Source organism: Oncorhynchus gorbuscha, linkage group LG14 (assembly GCF_021184085.1).
Source record: "Oncorhynchus gorbuscha isolate QuinsamMale2020 ecotype Even-year linkage group LG14, OgorEven_v1.0, whole genome shotgun sequence".
Classification (NCBI taxonomy): domain Eukaryota; kingdom Metazoa; phylum Chordata; class Actinopteri; order Salmoniformes; family Salmonidae; genus Oncorhynchus; species Oncorhynchus gorbuscha.
In genome coordinates, this window is record NC_060186.1 from 12,129,340 (window position 1) to 12,147,436 (window position 18,097).

Below are 18,097 nucleotides of genomic sequence, written 5' to 3' on the forward strand. Positions count from 1 at the left end.
ACAGGTAATCTATGGCAGTCTATGGTAACTGGTAATTTAGGACTATACTTGAATAACTATTTAAAAAATGTATTCATATGTAGTATTCCATTTTTATTAGCTTGTCCATATTGTGGGGTTTCTAGTGGAAAGACCATATGTTCAATGAAATATAGCCTAATTAGGCTAATGAAAAAAGCATCAACAATGGCATTATTTTCTATTAACTCTTCCAAGTGTTGACTTTTTCCACATCTGCCACCAGTTTGGCGCCAAAACATTTACAACAAAGCAATCAAATAATTGTGTAAAAACATATAAAGGATATTTCATGCTAAAACCCTCATGTTAAACACCAATGGTATTCAGTAAACTGGTGGTTTATTTAAGTGCTAATGCCCGAGAAGCCGGTGTTTGAACATTTTTGCAATGAAACGAAATGTCCTCATTTAAATCAATCGCTTTCATACATCCAAAACTTCGCAAATAGGGGTGATGGCATTTGGTGATAGTGGCATTGCTTTGCTAATAGACAACTACAACTCCCAGAGTCAATTGCTTTAACCTGGCGGTGATTGGCTTGTAAAAGAGACAGGAAATTGTGAGGTGAAATTTGGAGACGCGGGAAACTCTTGACAAGTTTACAGGGATATTGGATATGGGTAATTTCACTGCATGAACTCCAACCAGGTAACATTATTCAGTATGCTTGCAGTAACAAAATATTAACTTTCAACAACTAAACATTACCCTTGAATTTCCACGAGAGCTACACTGTTGTGGTCAGTTGAGTTAGCTAGCACTGCTGCAGAGGAAGGAAGGCAGACAATTTGCACAATGCACCGCTAACGTTAGTTTGTCAAGAGTCACCTTGTTCTGTAACTGTCTCTTTATCTCTATTACAGGCCAAACTACTTTAAGTCACACACTTTACGGTTCGGTGTGTGTCTAAAAGTAGCCTAAACAATGGCAGCACTACGTCAGCACCTAGGGTATGAAGATGAAAAGTTGCAGCGCGTGATGGAGAGGTTGCCTTGCAGAGATGTCCAGGCGAGCATGCTGCTGGCGTTGATGGGAGAGGTCTGTGTCTGATTTGAAACATTGTAGCATAATGTTCCTTACGGTAAACAGTTAAATAAAAATAAAACTACCACAGAGGGATGCTACGTTAGTTAGCTGGCTATGACTATCTAACACGGGAACTATTCCAAGTCAAGGTAAGCTTTAGGTTTTACTCATTTATTGCCACCGGGGGCGTCAGTTTAACTGCGAAACTACTTACATTATACTGCATGATTGTAGCGGGTTTACTAACTTGTTAGTTCTATTAGCTATGTTGACTGTGATGTTACTTTAGCTAATATGGTGAAACAGATGTAGGCTGTGTGTAGCGGATATGACATGGTTTGACTTTTTCTGCCTGGTCTCAGACAGCTGTTGTGTTTTGCATTGAAGTCCACAAGCAAAAGGAAAATGTGAGAGGAGGAATACAACGTAGCTGCTATGAAAGTGAACTATGTTTACGTGATCAGGGGTGTATTCATTCTGATGATTCTGTTGAAAAACGTTTCTTAAACAGATGGAAATGGAAGAAACCGGGATAAACGCATGCATTTGTCCAATAGAAACTCTTGTTTGGACTAATGATTACACCCTAGTTCAAAGAGCTAGATGCAATATTGATTGTGTCACTGTCTGTCACAAATTTTTCTCTTGAACTGTGTGCATCTACATTGTAAACTTTAATTCATAGACTAGATTGTAGCAACCTCATGATGGGTAATGGGAATTTTTAGTATCATGTAGTAGCCGAAACCTACCAATGTTACATTGAACTGGGTAAATGGAATATGAATGACAAACATCCAAAATGCTGTAATAGAAATAAGACCATGCTCATAAATCGTCCTCCTTAATCTTAAACACCACCCATCGCCGCTATTAAATAATACATTTAAAATGTTTTCTTGCCCAAATATGTGAATCATTGTATTGACACTTTAATACATTTTGTGCCTACAGCCAGAGCAATGCAGCTACCCTTCCATTTTCATTTATGGTCATCGTGCCACAGGAAAAAGCCATGTGATTCACACCTTGCTGAAGGAACTGGAGCTTCCCTATGCCACAGTGAGCTGTGTGGAATGTGTCTCTGTAGGACTGCTGTTTGAGCAGGTTCTCCTCTCCCTCTTTGGCTCCGACTCTGCCTCCCTACTGTCCCGCAGTCCCTCCCTGTCAGACTTCGTACGAGTCTACAAACAACTGTGTGTCCAGGCCTCAGCCAAGCAGACACGATACATTGTGAGTAAAAATCATCCTCACCTGTGATATTCCTGTGATAATCCACTTCTTTTAAAAATTGCATCCTCAGTTACAATGCAGATTCTCTTTCCGATGAAGTATAACGTGAATTGTTATAAAGCATAATTTGTGGTTTATAATGTATGATGAAACAGTTACAGTGACCTCTGCTGTGTGTATCTGGGTAGGTGCTGGACCGGGCTGAGCTCCTTAGAGATATGGAAGCCAATCTCCTCCCTGCCTTCTTGCGCCTTCAGGAACTGGTAAGAGTCATGTCACCTGTTGAGCATTCTACTTCATTAAGTTGCAGACAGACTGAGTGATGGATGGTGAACTAGTGCAGAAGGGTCCCTTTTTGATTGATAACCTTGAGTTGAATGTTTCAAGGAGGCACTCAAATAAGTGCATTGAAAGGCAGTGATGAGGAAGAATGATAATCATTCTTTGTATATTAATTCTGAACTTCAGAAGTGCAGGTAGACGACCAGAATGTTAGGTTTTTGTTTAGTTTTTAAAGCTGAATGCCGCCTGTTTTTATCTTGGTAGAAGTGTTTTTAACAGCTGTGTTGAGTGGCGTGTAGCGAGTGCAGTTACGGTGACAGATGCACCTTTTGAGGTGATAATCAGAAGCAGTATTGTAATGTGAAGTGTTGGGAGAATGTACTTGGACAGCTGTCTTCATAACTGTCCTCCCTCTTTAGTTTACTCCGGTTTGAAGGAGGGAAACACATCCCCTTGCATTGATGTTGTAAAGGTGTTGTTGGCTACCAACATAGTTTTATTCTTTGTGAATCCACAATGCAATGCCATGATCTGATTTTGTACCTCTACGTAACTGACACACGGTTTCTTTGGCAGGTCGATGACAATGTGATGGTGATCCTGCTCAGTGAGATAGTGTGGGATAAGTTCCGACCCAACACTGGATGCTTTGAACCACTGCTGCTCCACTTCCCTGACTACAGTAAAGGTACAGCTGTCAACAGATAAGCATCTATGGCCTTTAGCATTGAATTAGGTACAGATGGATTAGTGGCAGTGGGGGCTGCTGAGGGGAGGACGGCTCATCATAATGGCTGGAACGGTGCAAATGGAATGGCATCAAACACCTAGAAACCATGTGTTTGATGTATTTGATACCATTCCACCTATTCCGCTCCAGTCATTACCACAAGACTGTTCTCCCCAATTAGTGTCACCAACCTCCTCTTTGTACCTGTGGTTTTGCACCAACACGTGAGAAGTGACTGACGGAACACGGCAAACAAAGGCATCCGGTCGAGAAAATTAACACTTAGGATTTAATCAATGTTTGTACATAAAATGACTACAATCATGTATGAGGGAATCTTTGGTGGTGACTTCATTGAGGCAGGCATTGACTGTGTGTGTGTTGTTCCTGTGCAGGGGAGCTGCAGCAGATCCTGTCTGAGGACAGCCACCCGTCCTACTCCCCAGAGCTCTACTCAGCCTTCATCAACATTCTACTGGGAGTCTTCTACTCCGTCTGCAGGGACCTCCGAGAGCTCAGACACCTGGTCAGTTACACACTACATAAGTAGTCAGGCACACACATAGTAACACTGAACTCTCACACACATGCTCACACATTCAGACCACAGTCAGTAAGGACACAGACACACTCAAAGTAACTCTCAACTAGCTGTTAACACGCTCCGTCATAATACGCTCTGACACCCCAGACAAAGAACTAGCCCTTGCACCTATCTCTAGATGTGTCTTGATGCCACCTTGTAAGTCTGAAAAAATGTATGGCTTGCACACTTATCCCAGTCCTTTAAGATGTATTCTGGGGGCTTAAAGAAGTGCCAATAGGTTGGTGCAAGGGGTTCATTTCAGATTAGGCAACCGTTTGCTCTGTTGTACGGACACACTCTCCATGCTACCCTTTGAGGATTCAGTATGAGTTTGTTTCCAGGCTATCCATCACTATTTTATTTAGTCCACTTGAGTTACTACTTCTAAGGATTGGTTTTCTTTGATATGCAGAATTGTAATAATGATCCAACCTTGGCTGACATGTTGTTTACAACATGTACAGACATCATAGTCTGTACTTGTTGTCCTTTCATATTTTTTATTCTCTTTTCAAACAGGCTGCCCTCAATTTCTCTAAATTCATTGAACCTTTGGAGCAAGGCAAAGGTAATATATTCATATTTCTAGAACAGTAACCACATCAATATTTCAATGACTTTGCTGTCTTCCCTTAGTGTCTCTCTGTACTTTAATTTGATGATGGATTCCTTTCATGTCATCCTCTCTCTAGCTTGTCTCTCAGATTATCAATGTTTAAATTCCAACCTTTATTTTCTCTGCCCTCAGTGAAAGAGAGTGACACTCACAAGCTGTGGAGGAACATCGAGCCTCACCTGAAGAAGGCCATGCAGACGGTGTACCTGCGAGAGGTGTCCAGGTCTGTCTGTGTACATCTGCCTCAGCCAAAGATGTTCGAGTCCCATTGATTTAGCTTTTATTACACAACAGCTGCTCAGTGCTGCTGGCTCTGTAATAGTGGTGTCTCCCCTGACTTCGTCATGTCTCTCTTCTGCTCAGTGTGCAGTGGGAGCAACAGCTGCAGATGGAGGAGAAGGAGGCAGGAGCTGTGAGAGGTAGGCAAGGAGAAGTGTGGACACACAGATACACACAGATATGCATGCACTGAGAACAAGACCGGTGGAAATAACCTAGTTAGAATCTAGTGACCAGGACCAGTTCACACACTCCCAGACCAGCTATCTCTTCCTTTGTGTTGCTGCTTGTCCCCAGCCTGAGAGGGAGTTCAGGGGAGTGGACCCTCTAAACTACCCCTATGTTTATCCCTGAATGGAGGGCCCACTCCAGACTCATTGGTACTAGATACCCAGACAGTGGAAACAACAGCAGATGTTTCTCTCATCTCACCTCCTATCCACAAGCCATCTGTAGATGATGCTGTTGTACATGTTTCCCAGGTAAAGACATTGAGAGCTTCCTCTGCCATTCTCAGGTCTGTCTGCTCATGCCCATGTGGAGTTGCCTTACTACTCAAAGTTCCTGCTGATAGCTGCATACCTGGCCTCCTACAACCCTGCTCGCACTGACAAACGCTTCTTCCTCAAGGTACCTGTTCTCTCCTCAGCACCTGAACCTCCTTCACCTCACCATCTCAAAAGCTAGACACGTTGGAATAGGAGTCCATTGTTAAACATCAATGCCACCTGCTATTCACCAACTCTGTTTGCCTGCTTCTTTGCAGGGGGGTGTAGATCAGCTTTAATATTGTAGATGGATTGCAGTTTCTATAAATGTAATTGTTTGCATAATTTCCCCCCATCCTTGTGTGTTTTAGTTATTGGTGATTATATGATTCTCTCTTGCCCAACAGCACCATGGCAAAATAAAAAAGACCAACTTTTTGAAGAAACATGAAAAGGTGATTTGTAAGTCGCTCTGGATAAGAGCGTCTGCTAAATGACTTAAATGTAAATGTGATTATCTTTAGCTAAAGCTGTTGTACTATTCTTTAGGTTTCGTCAATGATATGTTCTACCTAGTGAATTCACCTCTCTCCCATTCAGACCAGTAATCACCTGCTGGGGCCCAAGCCGTTCCCTCTGGACCGTCTCCTGGCCATTTTCTACAGTGTGGTGGACAGCAGAGTGGCCCCCACCGCCAGTGTTTTCTGTCAGGTCAGCTGAGACACTCAGACTTTCTGCAGTGTCATCCAAGGGATAATTAAAAAATATATACAGTGGGGCAAAAAAGTATTTAGTCAGCCACCAATTGTGCAAGTTCTCCCACTTAAAAAGGAGAGAGGCCTGTAATTTTCATCATAGGTACACTTCAACTATGACAGACAAAATATGAGAGAAAATCCAGAAAATCACATTGTAAGATTTTTAATGAATTTATTTGCAAGTTATGGTAGAAAATAAGTATTTGGTCAATACTTTGTTATATACCCTTTGTTGGCAATGACAGAGGTCAAATGTTTTCTGTAAGTCTTCACAAACTGTTGCTGGTATTTTGGCCCATTCCTCCATGCAGATCTCTAGAGCAGTGATGTTTTGGGGCTGTTGCTGGGCAGCATGGACCTTCAACTCCCTCCAAAGATTTTCTATGGGGTTGAGATCTGGAGACTGGCTAGGCCACTCCAGGACCTTGAAATGCTTCTTACGAAGCCACTCCTTCGTTGCCCGGGCGGTGTGTTTGGGATCATTGTCATGCTGAAAGACCCAGCCATGTTTCATCTTCAATGCCCTTGCTGATGGAAGGAGGTTTTCACTCAAAATCTCACGATACATGGCCCCATTCATTCTTTCCTTTACATGGATCAGTAGTCCTGGTCCCTTTGCAGAAAAACTGCCCCAAAGCATGATGTTTCCACCCCCATGCTTCACAGTAGATATGGTGTTTGGATGCAACTCAGCATTCTTTGTCCTCCAAACATGATGAGTTGAGTTTTTACCAAAAAGTTATATTTTGGTTTCATCTGACCATATGACATTCTCCCAATCTTCTTCTGGATCATCCAAATGCTCTCTAGCAAACTTCACATGGGCCTGGACATGTACTGGCTTAAGCAGGGGGACACGTCTGGCACTGTAGGATTTGAGTCCCTTGCTGTGTAGTGTGTTACTGATGGTAGGCTTTGTTACTTTGGTCCCAGCTCTCTGCAGTTCATTCATTAGGTCCCCCCATGTGGTTCTGGGATTTTTGCTCACCGTTCTTGTGATCATTTTGACCCCACGGGGTGAGATCTTGCGTGGAGCCCCAGATCGAGGGAGATTATCAGTGGTCTTGTATGTCTTCCATTTCCTAATAATTGCTCCCACAGTTGATTTCTTCAAATCAAGCTGCTTACCTATTGCAGATTCAGTCTCCCCAGCCTGGTGCAGGTCTACAATTTTGTTTCTGGTGTCCTTTGACAGCTCTTTGGTCTTGGCCATAGTGGAGTTTGGAGTGTGACTGTTTGAGGTTGTGAACAGGTGTCTTTTATACTGATAAGTTCAAACAGGTGCCATTAATACAGGTAACAAGTGGAGGACAGAGGAGCCTCTTAAAAAAGAAGTTACAGGTCTGTGAGAGCCAGAAATCTTGCTTGTTTGTAGGTGACAAAATACTTACTTTCCACCATAATTTGCAAATAAATTCATTAAAAATCCTATAATGTGATTTTCTGTATATTTTTTTTTCATTTTGTCTGTCATAGTTGAAGTGTACCTATGATGACAATTACAGGCCTCATCTTTTTAAGTGGGAGAACTTGCACAATTGGTGGCTGACTAAATACTTTTTTGCCCCACTGTATTTAACCTTTATTTTGACAGGGAGTCATGCTGAGATCAAGGACTCTTACAAATGAGCCCCGTATCAAACATACACATCAATATACACTATAGACATGAATATTAATGAAAAGTAAAATGCACTCATATATACTGAACAAAAATATAAATGCAACATTCAACGATTTTTGCGGAGTTTCAGTTCATATAAGGAAATCAATCAATTGAAATATATTCATTAGGCCCTTATCTATGGATCTCACATGACTAGGAAGGGGAGCGGCCATGGGAGGACATAGGCCCACCCTCTTGGGAGCCGGGCCCAACCACTGGTGACCCAGGCCTGGCCAATCAGAATGAGTTTTCCCCCAAAAAGGGCTTTATTACATATAGAAATAATCCCCAGTACCCCCCATGATCCTGCAGGTGAAGAAGCTGGATGTGGAGGTCCTGGGCAGGAAAGATTTATGGAACATTTCTAGGATCTTTTGTTTCAGCTCATGAAACCAACACTTGACATGTTGAGTCTTATATTTTTGTTCAGTATAAAACAAACTCATTCTTCAGTGGAAAAGGTCCTCAATCAGCTCTGACTCTGAACTGGGATTATGGAAAATGATGTAGCAATGTTATTTAGTGGAACTCCTGGAATAGTCATGTGATGGTAGTATTAGTGTATGATTGGATGGTTCTTATTCTAATTCACCAGCTGGCCCCATGGCTAGATTATTTCAACCCCTGAACTGCTCTTAAATTGATGTGTGGTATGGGCTTAATGTGAAGTGACTTTAAAATGATTTGATCTCCAGTCTGAATTCTCTATTTGTGTAAAGCCAAATGAAATATGGTTGATGACAAATCCCCCCCCCCCCTCCAGATCTCCTCCCTGGTGACCCTTCAGCTGTTGAATCAGTTGGGCCACGATGACCAGCTGGATGCGCCCAAGTACAAATGTGCCGTCTCTCTGGACTTCATCCTCGCCATCTCCAGGTGTGTATGTTACTGTTGTCTTTAGTGCAGGGCTCTCCAACCCTGTTCCTAGGGACATACCCTCCTGTAGGTGTTCGCTCCAACCCCAGTTGTAACTGACCTCTTTCGGTTCATAAACCAGCTAATTATTAGAACCTGGTGTGCTAGATTGGGGTTGGAAGGAACCTACAGGAGGGTGGCTCTCCAGGAACAGGGTTGGAGGGAACCTACAGGAGGGTGGCTCTCCAGGAACAAGGTTGGAGGGAACCTACAGGAGGGTGGCTCTCCAGGAACAAGGTTGGAGGGAACCTACAGGAGGGTGGCTCTCCAGGAACAGGGTTGGAGGGAACCTACAGGAGGGTGGCTCTCCAGGAACAGGGTTGGAGGGAACCTACAGGAGGGTGGCTCTCCAGGAACAGGGTTGGAGGGAACCTACAGGAGGGTGGCTCTCCAGGAACAGGGTTGGAGGGAACCTACAGGAGGGTGGCTCTCCAGGAACAGGGTTGGAGGGAACCTACAGGGGGGTGGCTCTCCAGGAACAGGGTTGGAGGGAACCTACAGGGGGGTGGCTCTCCAGGAACGGGGTCGGAGGGAACCTACAGGAGGGTGGCTCTCCAGGAACGGGGTCGGAGAGCCCTGCTTTAGTGTATTCACCACAAATCTGTTTTACTGCTAGACATTTCTATTTTTAGAATATCAGATACTGAGTTTTGTGACCCACTGCTCTTAATTTCCAGGACTGTGAGCTTTGACATTGTAAAGTACCTGTATGACTTCCTCTAGCCGTGGTGGTTTAATGGAGAGGAATTCAGCTGGACTCTGATGGAATGGAATGTACTGGTGGACATTGGACAAACATGAGCAGAAAGGTGGGAGATGCCTTGGTTGTCTGGACTCCTCACTGTGTGCACTGTGCAGGACCAGAGGGCTATGGAATCATTAGGCCTATGCTTTACTGCCTCCTGATGACTGACTGGAACCACTGTCAGACACCAGCATCTGCAGCATTGTGAATGTGCCTATTGATTCCCTAGCTACACCTGTTTGATTGTGGTAAACAAACAATGAAGAACATTCGTATTTTACTGGATTCACAGGAGCCCTTTGGATACCTTGGGGTTGTGGTGGACTTCAATATTATTTTTCAATTAAATGGCCCAAAATAAAAATGTCCCTGTTAACAAAGGTTTCATAATTGTGACAGGATTATGTTCTCTCCATGGTCTGACAACTACAGCTATGCGCAATAAGAACCTGGTAGAATGAAGGACTCATCGAAGACCTCTTTTAAGGTACGAAATGTAGGGTATGTAATATTTCTACGTTTCCTTCTTTCTGACTCTAGATCTTGCTTCCCATGATGTCAAATTGTCCCATTAATTGCTCTGTTGGTGTAAATGGCTGTGCTGATAGTATGAAATAAGGTTGGCACAATAATCGTGTAAATAACAATTATGGATAATAACCGTGAACACAAAATAAACATCTTCCAGCGTTTATGGTGGTCCACTTTATTTAGTAGATATAGACAAGTTTACCCAATAGCAGTTTTTCATTTTTACATGAGGGTAATGTTGGTCATCGTTTTACGAGCAGAACGGCATGGTCGAGAGGAGAAACTTCCTTTCCAAATGTTCCAAGCGGTCAAACCCATTCATTTTTGAGACACGGTTGTCACCAAAGCTGTGTTGTATTCATTAGGTATGTCATGGCTGTTTTCAAAGATTCAGTATAATACATTAAAAGCGCAAAACATTTTTTTAACAAAGATGACTGACAATATCCATGGCCGTTTTCATGACAATTAATTGTTACCCAAAATTCCATAGTGGTCAAAGCCCCATGTACTACATAGTCTCAGATTCCTTTTAAGCTATATGTGGGAGGGATCTGAGCTGAGGCACTAGATAGTAGCAGTACACTAGTGTCTCATTGGTCCCGTGTAGCTCAGTTGGTAGAGCATGGCACTTGCAACGCCAGGGTTGTGGGTTCAATTCCCACGGGGGACAACTATGAAAATGTATGGACTCACTAATGTAAGAATCTCTGGATAAGAGCGTCTGCTAAATGACTAAAATGTAAAATGATCAGCTCTCCGTGATGGTTGACATCCTTCCTGATAACAGTGGTGCATTGATTTAGTATATGTGGTTAGTGGTGTGTTATAGCCTGCAGTTGTAGATTATTAATGCTTTCTGGGTTGACAGTTGCCATATTCCTGGGTACTTTATTTGTCACTGGCCATTCCTACCCCAGTGAATCCCATAACTGATGACAATTATCCAGATTTAAACACTCATCCTGTGAGCAGTGGATCAACCAGTTCAGCACAATGCAGTCTGTCCTGTCTGTCTGCAGAGGTAAAGCCAGTACAGTCAGATCCACAAGGGGAGTTTTGGTGGTTTTAGGTCCTCACCCTGACTGACTGTGACCTCAACACCCAAACCAAATAGAAAGGAGTATTCTATGTATCAGCCGGCATATTTATTGATATTTTACATCATGTTCATGTTGTTTTTAAACATGCTGCTGACTGTCAGACTGCCCTGGTCAGTGTCCCTCCTTCCAGATTCATTCAGATCCATGTAAGTGCTGCGTAACCTTTTTGTAGTGCTTTATGGATGTGTGTTACCATGGAAATGGGTCGCGGTTGTCATGGCAACCATACTGGCACAGTCTGCCTTGTGACTCACCACCCTGTCTCCTTAATTATGCCACAGAGGCTGTAATGTCTGTTAGGCATTTTGATTTCTAAAACAATAGTGCGCAATTAAAGCTGTGGAGTGTGATGAAAATACAACAGATTTCAATCTTTATTTGACTATTATAAACTAGAGCAATTTTTGGGTAAAACAAGGTTAGTGGGCTATGGATCTATGTAAAGGTAATTCTAATGCCATCTAGGCGAGCGCATTGGTCATTCATGTATGTTTCTCACACTCACAGAAACACAAACAAATGTGCACAATTTATTTTTTACACTTTACTGTCTGGTAGGGAAAACATTAGAATGTAGTTGTTAAGATATTCCTTCAAATTAATGTCCTGAAAATGCTGACTTGAATTTCCTATCAACTGGGGCCAGTGCAATGTAAAACATGCTGGTCTTATTTTTTTTTTTTTACAAAGTGCATTTTGTGACAAGTATCTTAAGTTATTTATAGATCCCTAACTTGTGGAAGAACCTGTTTCCTGAGGAACTGGAACGTTTAGTCATGGCACAGAATGAACTTGGGTTCTAGTCATATTTGAGCTGACAACTGACTGTACTGGCAGGAAAGTGGGTGAATTAGAACTTCCTCCAATAGAACCCGGACACACAGTCATAGAGAAGAACCACTCAACTGAATAACTGAGTTTGGTCCAAAAGATCGTTTGAGACGTCATTATCGATGTAGTTTGGAAATGATAATTTCCCTACAGGAATCTTCCTTTGAGGTGGGTGAGGGATTTAAAAATATTTATTTAGGAATGCCGGAATGCATGGGTTATAATGGGTAATCACCACCTTGGGTAGTCACCACTCCACTCCCTCCACCCTCTTTATCTTCCACCCTCCTTATGTTATGACCTAGTTGGGTCTCCCGTTCAGCTGACGGTGTGAGAAATCTCTCATCATGTAGACCTCTCTCAGATTTAGATCATGCACAAGGGCACTAACCAGCCAGCGATGGTTGACTGAGTTATTTGTATGCAGGCAAAGGGAATTTTTCATCGTCATTCCAACCTCTTGTGTATTCCGACAACAAAGAATGGATTCAAAGCATGGCCCTTCAGCATTGCTAAGATAAAGATTGTCTTTATACAAATCTGGGCTAGATCTTTTGAGGGCTCATGACTCAGTTCCTATGTGGCCCTTCGGCAGTCTATTACAATGGAGAGTGGAGATGGAGGCGTCTGAGGGCAGACTAAACACTGTGCCTCCGATTGTGGATCATGGCGACTATGTGGGTGAGATCCAAGGTCTTCATCATTACTTCCATGAAGTCTTCGTCAGTGTGAGCCCCTGCCACAAACTCCTCCAAAGACAGCTCCCCTGATGAGTAGAAGGTAGAAGACAAGGTCAAGAGATTGTTAGCCTGAAAGGGACATAACTCGCAACCCTACAAGTCTGTGACAAAAAAAAGAAGTGGACACTCGCCATCTCCGTTGACGTCTATCTTGTCAAACACCCGGTTGGTGAACTCCTCTGCATCAACTTCCTGGTTTTCATTCCCATTGATTGCACGGATAGCCTGAATAAGACAAAAGGCAATAGTTAGCCTGCATGCCTTTGTGTGATACAGATTCCATTGTACAGCACTGCGTTACTGGACTGGTCTCTATACCTTTATGATGTTTAGCAGCTCACTTCGATCAATGCACCCGTTGCCGTCCACATCATACAGTTTAAAGTACCAGCGGAGCTTATGTTCCATTTTACCCCGCATCACCAGGCTCAGTGCAGCCACATACTCCAAGAAGTCTATGTAGCCATCCTGTAAAAAGGAAAGTGTTAGTTGGAACGTCTCTTTTTCCCATCTCAGATTATCTCAGTCATCTCCTCAAGATGTAGGTGATCATGTTCTGCTTAGATAATGCAGGGATGATAACTATGTATAATCGCTGGGGGATTATCTCCACACTGATCTGTGCCAAGGCCGTGGCAAGACATACAGATGTAGGATCTTAATTTGATCACCATGTTGCAGGTAAACTTTCCTGCAATGTAAGACATTTTAAAACTTGTAGTGTATTTGAGGTTTAAACATTTCTGACTTGATTTTCTCTTTTGTAAAAAAATGTGTTAACCCCTTCAAAAAATGTCCATTAATTATATTCCACATAATAATTCACTTTTCCTGTTGCTATAGGATTATTTTCCTGCTGTAGAAAACTGGCTCACATTAAGATCCTACAAATTACTTGGCAGCATTAGTGCCCTCTGGGTCAACCCAAATGAGTCGTACTTCGCTCAGCTTTACACTGACACCATCACTTCACTATGCCTGCGTTTACACAGGCAGCCCAATTCTGATCCTTTTTTCACTAATTGGTCTCTGACCAAAAAAAAAAAAAATGGTCACATACACATGGTTAGATGTTAATGCGAGTGTAGCGAAATGCTTGTGCTTCTAGCTCCGACCATGCAGTAATATCTAACAAGTAATCTAACCTAACAATTTCACAACTACGTTATACACACAAGTGTAAAGGAATGATTAAGAATATGTACAGATAAATATATGGATGAGCGATGGCCAAACTGCATAGGTAAGATGAAGTAGATGGTATAGAGTACAGTATATACATATGAGATGAGTAATGTAGGTATGTAAACATTATATATTATATAAAGTGGCATTGTTTAAAGTGACTAGTGATACATTTTTTACATCCCATTTTGAATTATTAAAGTGGCTAGAGATTTGAGTCAGTATATTGGCAGCAGCCACTCAATGTTAGTGATGGCTGTTTAACAGTCTGATGGCCTTGAGCTAGAAGCTGTTTTTCAGTCTCTCGGTCCCTGCTTTGCTGCACCTGTACTGACCTCGCCTTCTGGATGATAGCGGGATGAACAGGCAGTGGCTCGGGTGGTTGTTGTCCTTGATGATCTTTATGGCCTTCCTGTGACATCGGGTGGTGTAGGTGTCCTGGAGGGCAGGTAGTTTGCCCCCGGTGATGCGTGTGCAGACCTCACTATCCTCTGGAGAGCCTTACGGATGTGGGCGGAGCAGTTGCCATTCCAGGCGGTGGTGCAGCCCGACAGGATGCTCTCGATTGTAAAAGTTTGAGTGTTTTTGGTGATAAGCCAAATTTCTTCAGCCTCCTGAGGTTGAAAAGGCGCTGCTGCGCCTTCTTCACCACGCTGTCTGTGTGGGTGGACCATTTCAGTTTGTCCATGATGTGTACGCAGAGGAACTTTCCACCTTCTCCACTACTGTTCCGTCGATGTGCATAGGGGGGTGCTCCCGCTGCTGTTTCCTGAAGTCCACGATCATCTCCTTTGTTTTGACATTGAGTGTGAGGTTATTTTCCTGACACCATACTCCTAGGACCCTCGTCTCGTTGTTGGTAATCAAGCCTATCACTGTAGTGTCGTCTGCAAACTTGATGATTGAGTTGGTGTGCATGGTTACGCAGTCATGGGGGAACAGGGAGTACAGGAGAGGGCTGAGAACGTAACCTTGTGGGGCCCCAGTGTTGAGGATCAGCGGGTGGAGATGTTGTTTCTTACCCTCACCACCTGGGGGCGTCCCGTCAGAAAGTCCAGGACCTAGTTGTACAGGGCGGGGTCGAGACCCAGGGTCTTGAGCTTAATGACGAGTTTGGAGGGTACTATGGTGTTAAATGCTGAGCTGTAGTCGATGAACAGCATTCTTACATAGGTATTCCTATTGTCCAGATGGGTATGGGCAGTGTGATTGCGATTGCGTCGTCTGTAGACCTATTGTGGTAAGCAAATTGGAGTGGGTCTAGGGTGTCAGGTAGGGTGGAGGTGATATGATCCTTGAGTGCTACGGGGTGATAGTCATTTAGCTCAGTTACCTTCGCTTTCTTGGGAACAGAAACAATGGTGGCCCTCTTGAAGCATGTGGGAACAGCAGACTGTGATAAGGATTGATTGAATATGTCCGTAAACACACCAGCCAGCTGGTCTGCGCATGCTCTGAGGACGCGGCTAGGGATGCCGTCTGGGCCGGCAGCCTTGCGAGAGTTAACACGTTTAAATGTTTTACTCACGTTGGCTGCGGTGAAGGAGAGCCCGCAGATTTTGGTAGCGGGCCGTGTCAGTGGCACTGTATTGTCCTCAAAGCGAGCAAAGAAGCTGTTTAGTTTGTCTGGGAGCAAGACATTGTGGTTCACCTGACAGGGCTGGTTTTCTTTTTGTAGTCCGTGATTGACTGTAGACCCTGCCACATACCTCTCGTGTCTGAGCTGTTGAATTGCGACTCTACAATCAGATCAGCTCTGAAAAAGAGCTGATGTGATTTGTCAAAAAAATACCAGTTAGTGGAAAAAAAGATCAGTATTGGTTAAACCCAGCTGATGTGCACAATCTAAGATTGTCATACTGCACTTCTTAATCAGCATCCAGGATTCTAACCACCCGTTTTGTAACATAATTGCCAGCCTTGTTCACTGCACTGTCCTGAAGATCTGAAAATACTAGTTAGTCACTTAGTTCTGTCCCCAGGGAATAGTACCATGGTTTCCAACCTCCCCAGCTACACCCATAAAACTACTAGCTACTGACAAAAATGGGTAACTCAAAACACATAAAGGTCTAATCTGGCACACAGCTCTTGAGCTCTTGAGATCTGGACATTCCTTAGGGTTCAATGTGATTTAAAATGGAGATTCAAGTCATTTCTTTGAAGTGAACATTCAATATTCTGATCAGTGTAACCAACTGTTCACATGCATCATGTTCTGTCATTAAACTGTCACATAAGCTATCCCTAATTAAAATCAGCTGTCTCTGATGCTGAAATAATTTAAAAGAGAAATAGTAGATCAACTCAGACTGCACTCCTACCGCAGTGATATTGACAACTTGTCTCTCAAAATAATCCTCGTACTAAATCGCACATGAATCCAATCCCAGCCTATTATAATATTATAATCAAAGGTAACAGGGTTACTAAATATATATGATTAGATGATTAGCTTCTTCAAACTCATCTGGAAGACTAGTCTAAACAAAACCCTTGGATTCAAGAGATTCCCTTTGTTTAACTGTGGATTTTTGCTGGTTTAAGATGCGCACTTTTTAAAATGTACTTTAGCTTTTGGAAAATGGAGAACTAGGGGTCTTATTTGAGTAGAGACATGATGGCATTACTATATATTTAGGTGCACTTGTAATTACTGCATAAATTTTACAATGCAGCCAATCATATCCTTATACATACCTCTGTTGGTAAGGTGTCCCCTTCACTATTTTGAGTGTGCCTAAGGCATCCTACTTTGACATATAAATGTAAAGCCCGTTTTAGCCTATAGCATCCCCTTTGCAAGCAGCCTCTGTTCAATGAATGCCGCATCGTCTTACCTTGTTCATATCGAACGTGCGGAACATCTGCTCGATGTAGGCGTTGGCTTCAGCATCCAGTCCCCGGAGCCCAAAGAACTGCTTGAACTCATGCAGGGTGAGCTGACCCGAAGGACACTCGGTCATGAACTTCTTATACCAGAGGTGCTTCTCCACAGCCTGGAGATCTTCCACGGTGGATCCTGTAGCGTTACCCATGTCTGTACAGTCGACTGACTTTTGTGATGGCTGGAGCCTATAGAAGTTTCGAAAGACTGGGTTAGTGGTCGCCTTAAGAGCCCTATTGGTCTACTGTGAAGCGGAGGGTATCGCTCTTCACAGTCACACAACGATGGGATCTGGGGAGGAGGTGGGCACCGGCCGGGGCTTTTGAATCAGGTCGGGCTGGCCACACCCTATTGTGTTTTCCCTGTCTCTAGTTGGCTGTAACCCAGGAGCAGCAGCTGATAATGGGCTTAAGGTCCCATTGGAGGAAAGGAGGACTGTACACTGTCCACCAACCATGGGGACAGGGACGTTGACTTACACCTTGGTATTCTCTTCTCAAACTGATAAGTACCATTTAAAGGCCCAGTGCAGTCAAAACGTGATATATACATATATATTTCTACACTGAAGTTGGAATAATACTGTGAAAATGATGATGCCTTTTTAGTGTAAGAGCTGTTTGAAAAGGCTGCCTGAAATTCCAGCCTGTTTTGGCGGGATGGGAGTTTTGGCCTGCCTGGTGACATCACCAAGCTGTAAATGATTTAATAGACCAATAAGAAAGAATTCAAAATCTTATTTTCAGTTTTCCCCTCCCCACTCAGGCCACTCCCAGACAGTCCTAACAAAATTCTTGCTTGAGAAATTGCTCTTTGCTAAAAAGCTATTTTTTAAATTTTTTTATATTTGACAATTTTAATTGAAAACAGTCACAGTAAGGTACTTAATTGTTACTTAGAAATTATTTGATTTTGAGATACAAATTGCGGATTGGACCGTTCATTTTTTGGGGGGGATGTCTGTACTAAACTACTTATATTTCGAATGCTAAGGCAGGACAGAAATATGGTTCAATTTACATACCTATCACTATAAAGCGTTGTCATCCCTGCTGCCTCTGATCAGGCAGACTCACTCAGCAAATGCGGTTTCTAAATGATGTCTGAGTGTTGGCATGTGCCACCCGGTTTTCTTAACCGAAGGAATTTGATGTATAGCATTTACTTTCACTCAAGTATGACACTTTAGTACTTTTTCCACCACTGTAAATGCACTGCAGCATCATTAGTCATATGAACATATGCATTGCTAGTCTGGATCAGCAATTGTAAAGTAAATGCTACTGCTTCTGGAAACTGTTTTCATTGAAGACTGATCTCTTCTTAGGGCTGCAATCCCGTTACCAGGATCGATATGACAACAGCCAGTGAAAGTGCAGAGCGCCAAATTCAAACAACAGAAATCTCATAATTAAAATTCCTCAAGTAATCTGGTTGTTAATTCCACCAAAGTGTCTGATTTGAAATAGGCTTTA

At 43.0% G+C, this 18,097-nt stretch overlaps 2 protein-coding genes and 1 non-coding gene across 6 annotated transcripts; 2 read left to right on the forward strand and 1 right to left on the reverse strand.

Annotated features, from left to right (window-relative positions):
* Positions 1-553: 553 nt before the first annotated feature.
* Positions 554-10,039, forward strand: LOC123994446 (origin recognition complex subunit 5-like). Of its 4 annotated transcripts, none has more exons than XR_006831657.1 (15): positions 554-669; positions 885-1,059; positions 2,002-2,280; positions 2,469-2,543; positions 3,139-3,250; positions 3,688-3,818; positions 4,398-4,446; positions 4,627-4,717; positions 4,858-4,913; positions 5,291-5,403; positions 5,669-5,716; positions 5,862-5,972; positions 8,449-8,561; positions 9,278-9,409; positions 9,778-10,039. XR_006831657.1 is itself a non-coding variant. In XM_046297044.1 (15 exons), the coding sequence occupies exons 2-14, from the start codon at positions 946-948 to the stop codon at positions 9,361-9,363; spliced, it is 1,332 nt and encodes a 443-aa protein (XP_046153000.1). In that variant the 5' UTR covers positions 554-669; positions 885-945; the 3' UTR covers positions 9,364-9,409; positions 9,778-10,039. The 4 variants fall into 4 exon arrangements, 3 of the variants coding, with proteins under 3 accessions (XP_046153000.1, XP_046152997.1, XP_046152998.1); XM_046297044.1 differs by having other exon boundaries at positions 9,324-9,409; XM_046297041.1 differs by having other exon boundaries at positions 9,278-10,039.
* On the reverse strand, positions 10,031-16,927 carry LOC123994447 (guanylyl cyclase-activating protein 1-like). Its single transcript, XM_046297045.1, has 4 exons — positions 16,576-16,927; positions 12,869-13,018; positions 12,682-12,775; positions 10,031-12,576 (listed from the first exon to the last, which is right to left on the reverse strand). Exons 1-4 carry the CDS (start codon positions 16,771-16,773, stop codon positions 12,449-12,451), a joined length of 570 nt encoding a protein of 189 aa, XP_046153001.1. The 5' UTR covers positions 16,774-16,927; the 3' UTR covers positions 10,031-12,448.
* On the forward strand, positions 10,476-10,549 carry trnaa-ugc. Its single transcript has one exon. It is a non-coding gene; the product is annotated as a tRNA-Ala (tRNA).
* Positions 16,928-18,097: the final 1,170 nt, after the last annotated feature.